The 7,646-nt window shown below is 47.5% G+C and overlaps 1 protein-coding gene across 1 annotated transcript; it reads left to right on the top strand.

Annotated features, from left to right (window-relative positions):
• Positions 1-1,425: 1,425 nt before the first annotated feature.
• LOC137073805 (uro-adherence factor A-like) lies at positions 1,426-4,901 on the top strand. The gene is made up of 7 exons (XM_067442508.1): positions 1,426-1,471; positions 1,794-2,218; positions 2,302-2,548; positions 2,601-3,244; positions 3,292-3,442; positions 3,498-4,142; positions 4,195-4,901. The coding sequence occupies exons 1-7, from the start codon at positions 1,426-1,428 to the stop codon at positions 4,899-4,901; spliced, it is 2,865 nt and encodes a 954-aa protein (XP_067298609.1).
• Positions 4,902-7,646: the final 2,745 nt, after the last annotated feature.

Raw genomic sequence — 7,646 nt, 5'->3', positions numbered from 1 at the left:
TCACACCAATCAACTAGAGAGCGAGCACACCAATCAACCAGAGAGCGAGCACGCCCATCAACCAGAGAGCGAGCAAGCCATCAACCAGAGAGAGAGAGCGCGCCCATCAACCAAAGTGAAAGCGACATCACGCCAATCAACCAGAGTGAAAGCGAGATCACGACAATCAACCAGAGAGCGAGCACACCAATCAATCAGAGAGCGAGCACACCCATCGACCAGAGAGCGAGCACGCCCATCAACCAGAGAGAGAGCGCGCCCATCAACCAAAGTAAAAGCGGCATCACGCCAATCAACCAGATAGAGAGCACACCCATCAATGAGAGTGAGAGCACGCCCATCAACCTGTGTGAAAGCGAGATTACGCCAATCAACCAGAGAGAGAGGATGCTTATCAATGAGAGTGAGAGCACACCCATCAATCAGAGCGAGAGCAAGAGCACACCCATCAACCAGAGCAAGAGCAAAAGCAAACCCATCAACCAGAACCAGAGCAAGAGTACACCCATCAACCAGAGGAAGAGCAAGAGCACACCCATCAACCAGAGCAAGAGCAAGAGTACACCCATCAACCAGAGGAAGAGGAAGAGCACACCCATCAACCAGAAAGAGAGTGCGCCCACCAACCAAAGTGAAAGCGACATCACGCCAATCAACCAGAGTGAAAGCGAGATCACGACAATCAACCAGAGAGCGAGCACACCAATCAACCAGAGAGCGAGCACACCCATCGACCAGAGAGCGAGCACGCCCATCAACCTCAGAGAGAGCGCGCCCATCAACCAAAATAAAAGCGACATCACGCCAATCAACCAGATAGAGAGCACACCCATGAATGAGAGTGAGAGCACGCCCATTAACCTGTGTGAAAGCGAGATTACGCCAATCAACCAGAGAGAGAGGACGCCCATCAATGAGAGTGAGAGCACACCCATCAATCAGAGCGAGAGCAAGAGCACACCCATCAACCAGAGCAAGAGCAAAAGCAAACCCATCAACCAGAACCAGAGCAAGAGTACACCCATCAACCAGAGCAAGAGCAAGAGTATACCCATCAACCAGAGGAAGAGCAAGAGCACACCCATCAACCAGAGCAAGAGTACACCCATCAATCAGAGGAAGAGGAAGAGCACACCCATCAACCAGAAAGAGAGTGCGCCCATCAACCAGAAAGAGAGCACGCCCATCAACCAGAGAGAGAGCAAGAGCACGCCCATCAACCAGAGAGAGAGCAAGAGCACACCCCTCAACCAGAGCTAGAGCAAGAGCACACCCATCAACCAGAGAAAGAGTTCACCCATCAACCAGAAAGAGAGCACGCCCATCAACCAGAGAGAGAGCAAGAGCACACCACTCAACCAGAACTAGAGCAAGAGCACACCCATCAACCAGAGAAAGAGTGCACCCATCAATCAGAAAGAGAATATGACCATCAACCAGAGCAAGAGTAAGAGCACACCCATCAATGAGAGTGAGAGCCGCCCATCAACGAGAGCGAGAGCAAGAGCACACCTATCAACGAGAGCGAGAGCAAAAGCACACCCATCAACCAGAGCGAGAGCAAAAGCACACCCATCAACCAGAGTGAGAGCAAAAGCACACTCATCAACCTGAGCAAGAGCAAAAGCACACTCATCAACCCAAGCGAGAGCAAGAGCACACCCATCAACCAGATTAAGAGCAAAAGCACACCCATCAACCAGAGAGAGAGGAATAGCACACCCATCAACCAGAGAGAGAGCAATAGCACACCCATCAACCAGAGTGAGAGCAAAAGCACACCCATCAACCAGAGAGCAATAGCACACCCATCAACCAGAGAGAGAGCAATAGCACACCCATCAACCAGAGCCAGAGCAAGAGCACACCCATCAACCAGAGTGAGAGCAAGAGTATACCCATCAACCAGAGCAAGAGCAAGAGCACACCCATCAACCAGAGTGAGAGCAAGAACACAACCATCAACCAGAGAGAGAGCAATAGCTCACCCATCGACCAGAGCGAGAGCAAGAACACAACCATCAACCAGAGAGAGAGCAAGAGCACACCCATCAACCAGTGCAAGAGCAAGAACACAACCATCAACCAGAGAGAGAGCAAGAGCACACCCATCAACCAGTGCAAGAGCAAGAACACAACCATCAACCAGAGAGAGAGCAAGAGCACAACCATCAACCAGAGAGAGAGCAAGAGCACACCCATCAACCAGAGAGAGAGAGCAAGAGCACACCCATCAACCAGAGAGAGAGCAAGAGCACACCCATCAACCAGAGTGAGGGCAAGAGCACACCCATCAACCAGAGAGAGAGCAAGAGCACACCCATCAACCAGAGCGAGAGCGAGAGCACACCCATCTACCAGAGCGAGAGCGAGAGTACACCCATCAACCAGAGCGAGAGCGAGAGCACACCCATCAACCAGAGTGAGAGCAAGAGTACACCCATCAACCAGAGAGAGAGCAAGAGCACACCCATCAACCAGAGCAAGAGCGAGAGCACACCTATCAACCAGAGCCAGAGCAAGAGCACACCCATCAACCAGAGCGAGAGCGAGAGCACACCCATCAACAGAGCGAGAACAAGAGTACACCCATCAACCAGAGCGAGAGCAAGAGTACACCCATCAACCAGAGCGAGAGCAAGAGTACACCCATCAACCAGAGCGAGAGCAAGAGTACACCCATCAACCAGAGCGAGAGCAAGAGTACACCCATCAACCAGAGCGAGAGCAAGAGCACACCCATCAACCAGAGAGAGAGCAAGAACACAACCATCAACCAGAGAGAGAGCAAGAGCACAACCATCAACCAGAGAGAGAGCAAGAGCACACCCATCAACCAGAGAGAGAGAGCAAGAGCACACCCATCAACCAGAGAGAGAGCAAGAGCACACCCATCAACCAGAGTGAGGGCAAGAGCACACCCATCAACCAGAGAGAGAGCAAGAGCACACCCATCAACCAGAGAGAGAGCAAGAGCACACCCATCAACCAGAGCGAGAGCGAGAGCACACCCATCTACCAGAGCGAGAGCGAGAGTACACCCATCAACCAGAGCGAGAGCGAGAGCACACCCATCAACCAGAGTGAGAGCAAGAGTACACCCATCAACCAGAGAGAGAGCAAGAGCACACCCATCAACCAGAGCAAGAGCGAGAGCACACCTATCAACCAGAGCCAGAGCAAGAGCACACCCATCAACCAGAGCGAGAGCGAGAGCACACCCATCAACAGAGCGAGAACAAGAGTACACCCATCAACCAGAGCGAGAGCAAGAGTACACCCATCAACCAGAGCGAGAGCAAGAGTACACCCATCAACCAGAGCGAGAGCAAGAGTACACCCATCAACCTAAGCGAGAGCAAGAGCACACCCATCAACCAGATTAAGAGCAATAGCACACCCATCAACCAGAGAGAGAGCAATAGCACACCCATTAACCAGAGTGAGAGCAAAAGCACACCCATCAACCAGAGAGCAATAGCACACCCATCAACCAGAGAGAGAGAGCAATAGCACACCCATCAACCAGAGCAAGAGCAAGAGCACACCCATCAACCAGAGTGAGAGCAAGAACACAACCATCAACCAGAGAGAGAGCAATAGCTCACCCATCGACCAGAGCGAGAGCAAGAACACAACCATCAACCAGAGAGAGAGCAAGAGCACACCCATCAACCAGTGCAAGAGCAAGAGCAAGAACACAACCATCAACCAGAGAGAGAGCAAGAGCACACCCATCAACCAGAGAGAGAGCAAGAACACAACCATCAACCAGAGAGAGAGCAAGAGCACAACCATCAACCAGAGAGAGAGCAAGAGCACACCCATCAACCAGAGAGAGAGCAAGAGCACACCCATCAACCAGAGAGAGAGCAAGAGCACACCCATCAACCAGAGTGAGGGCAAGAGCACACCCATCAACCAGAGAGAGAGCAAGAGCACACCCATCAACCAGAGAGAGAGCAAGAGCACACCCATCAACCAGAGCGAGAGCGAGAGCACACCCATCAACCAGAGTGAGAGCAAGAGTACACCCATCAACCAGAGAGAGAGCAAGAGCACACCCATCAACCAGAGCAAGAGCGAGAGCACACCTATCAACCAGAGCCAGAGCAAGAGCACACCCATCAACCAGAGCGAGAGCGAGAGCACACCCATCAACAGAGCGAGAACAAGAGTACACCCATCAACCAGAGCGAGAGCAAGAGTACACCCATCAACCAGAGCGAAAGCAAGAGTACACCCATCAACCAGAGCGAGAGCAAGAGTACACCCATAAACCAGAGCGAGAGCAAGAGTACACCCATCAACCAGAGCGAGAGCAAGAGCACACCCATCAACCAGAGCGAGAGCACACCCATCAACAGAGCGAGAGCAAGAGTACACCCATCAACCAGAGCGAGAGCAAGAGTACACCCATTAACCAGAGCGAGAGCAAGAGTACACCCATCAACCAGAGCGAGAGCAAGAGCACACCCATCAACCAGAGCGAGAGCAAGAGCACACCCATCAACCAGAGCGAGAGCAAGAGTACACCCATCAACCAGTGCGAGTGCAAGAGTACACCTATCAACCAGAGCGAGAGCAAGAGTACACCCATCAACCAGAGCGAGAGCAAGAGTACACCTATCAACCAGAGCGAGAGCAAGAGTACACCCATCAACCAGAGCGAGAGCAAGAGTACACCCATCAACCAGAGCGAGAGCAAGAGTACACCCATCAACCAGAGCAAGAGCACACCCATCAACCAGAGCGAGAGCAAGAGCACACCCATCAACCAGAGCGAGAGCAAGAGCACACCCATCAACCAGAGCGAGAGCAAGAGCACACCCATCAACCAGAGCAAGAGCACACCCATCCACAAGGCCCAGTTTGGCGCTGGTTTTGCAGCTCATTTTTAACTGAAAGATGGAGTGGTCCAAGAGTCAGCTATAATAGATCCCAGTCATGAGTCGGATCCGCAGACGGTGAGTGAAACTGCATCAAATGTCTGTGTTTTGTTGGCAATCGGTATGTTTATGCATATAATGTAAACAACATGAACATATAGTGAATCGAAAGTTATGAAAGGGTAATACGAAGGATGATGTAGCATGTGCTTATGACTCTTTAGCTCCACCCACTGCACGCCTCTACAAGCTCAGCTGTTTTTGAAAAGAATTGGTATGCGTATCTGTCTTTTATAAATCTGATAAAACTAAAGACTCTTCTGGGATATGAATGATGCAATACTATTCTATAGGAACTCAATAATAACAAGAGATTGACAGAAACCATATCTTATGTACCCTTTAACAATAACCTTACTATTAATAAGCAGTAATTAGGAGTTTATTGAGGCAAAGGTTGTAGTTAATAGTTAGTTAATAGTGTGAATTAGGCCCTATTTAAAGTGTGACCATGTTTTTAAATAATTTAGAATAATAAAACACAATAAATAATAATAAACAATAATAAAATAAAAATGTCTTGTGTACCAAATCAGCATATTATATTTTCTGAAGGATCGATCATGTGAAACTGGAGTAAATCTTTGTCATCATATCAAAAAATAAATATTGTACATACATTTTTTTTAAATTTTTAGAAATAGAAATGGTGAGCATAAGAGACTTTTCAAAAACATTGTAAAACATTTTAGCAACCATAAAGTTTTGAATGGTAGGCTAGTGCTGCTTTAATGTTTTAAATACAGAAACTCAACTAAAGATGTTTCTGTAATTGTTGTGAATAAATTATAAAAAAATAAATTAAAATTAAAATAGAATAGTACACATCTGGATAATTTGCAAAACAAACCCTAAACTCATTGAGGTACTTGTACATGATTAATGTCAGCAATACTGGCCTTGATAATCCTTAGTAATAAATAAATAAATAAATACATTGCATTGCCCATTCCAACATCTAAAATCATCCAATGACACATTGTTTAGATCTCAGTTTCTATAAGATCCCAAAATCCCACACATGATAAAAAAACAGAAGTCAGCTCCCTGGTTGCAGAATTCGGTTGTCACACTTAACCGACCTGTGTGTGAACCTAACTGTATTTACCGCTCTAAAACATGACTGACAACTGTATTCTGCTGTTACGTAGACCTTTTCCCCATCACTCCATCTCCATGTTACTCTCAGTCCAAATACAATACGATTCTCACCTGACTTGCACCTCCCTTTTCTGTCTTTCTCCTCGCTGTCTGAGCATTCTGCCAGCTGGGTGTCTTTGTGCCTGTTTAACCGCTAACCGCTTATGCTCCCTACAGAGATGGTGCGAGAGAGAGAGAGAGTGGCAGGGGTGGAGTAGTTCTCCAGAATACTAAAACAAATTCCTGTTTACCAAGCCCAATCGCATCTGAATCTAGAGCAATATGCATCAGGTCAACAGCTTTTTAATATGCGAGCAAACATGGATAGTTCCCTGTCATCTGTGCTCTTTTCAAGATGGCGGCAAACATAAATATGGAGATGTTAGAAATTGCCGGCTAGTTTTAGCAAGGAAACATGTTTCCGCAGATGGCTTGATTTTCATTTCAAACCAAAACAAGAAATCCCAATAATTTCAAGTACACACTAACCCGCCCTTCAGAGCATGAGCTCGTGAGCAATTACAAGTGTTTTCCCGCTTTTTCTTTTCAACAAGCTCTCTCTCGCTTCGCTCTCCCAGGCCTTTTTTCTGGTTGTGTATTTGTACAGCTGAGAGACTTTCCCCGGTTCCTCTAATTGACGGTGAATTTTATTCAGCAAGCACACTCATTCTGGGCCAGCGTGTGTGAGTGTGCAGGCCGTGTATATAATGATGTAACTGTTGGTAATATGCAGCACTTCCTTAGCCAGCTCCAGATGGCAGAGTTCACCTCCTCTCCTCTGCTGAATGTAAAGGGACGGGCAGCTATCCCAACATGCTCTGCGACTGAAGCTAAACAGCATTGCTCTGTGTCAGTTCCGCATGAGAGGGGTGACAGCGCTGATGAGTGTCCTTTAGAGGCAGTCGTAGCTGTGGTCAGGACTGGGGAATGAGCTCTTTGATGTGCTGTGGTGGGACACCGTGATAATGGACCATTCTTTAGAAGACTCTCACACACTTCCAGAGTTCTGTTTGATATGCCGTGGAATGGGGAAGTTAAGATGGCCGTCAAGCTTCATGCCCTGAAGTGATCCCCTGAGCGGCCTGACTCTATGTGTGTGTGAATGAGTATATCAAGTGAATGTTGGTCTGGGCAGCTAGTCTTCCTGAGAGGTTTAGATCTAAAGGTTAGTTCTGGTTTAATCCCTTCTATTGAAGACTTTAATAAAATTTTCTCAAACCCATTTTCAATCCCAAGACATCAAAAACTGAAGCATGGTCAAGTGCCTTTAGCATCACTATTACGACACTAAAGGAACCCTATTTTGTTGCTATATTGACTATCTATGAACACCATTAATTTCAATGAGAAACCTCTGGTACCTCTGGAAACCTTAAAGGGCATGGGAGTTGTATCACAAAATTATATACTGGGCTATAATTTTGGCATTATGCCATATACTATATTGTCAAAAGTTTTGGGACACCTACCTTTACATGCACAAGAACTTTAATGACATCCCATTCTTAATCCGAATGGTTTAATATAGAGTTGGCCCACCCTTTGCATCTATAACAG

This window comes from Pseudorasbora parva, chromosome 4, assembly GCF_024679245.1.
Source record: "Pseudorasbora parva isolate DD20220531a chromosome 4, ASM2467924v1, whole genome shotgun sequence".
Lineage (NCBI taxonomy): Eukaryota > Metazoa > Chordata > Actinopteri > Cypriniformes > Gobionidae > Pseudorasbora > Pseudorasbora parva.
This window is presented reverse-complemented; position numbering and strand designations above follow the sequence as displayed.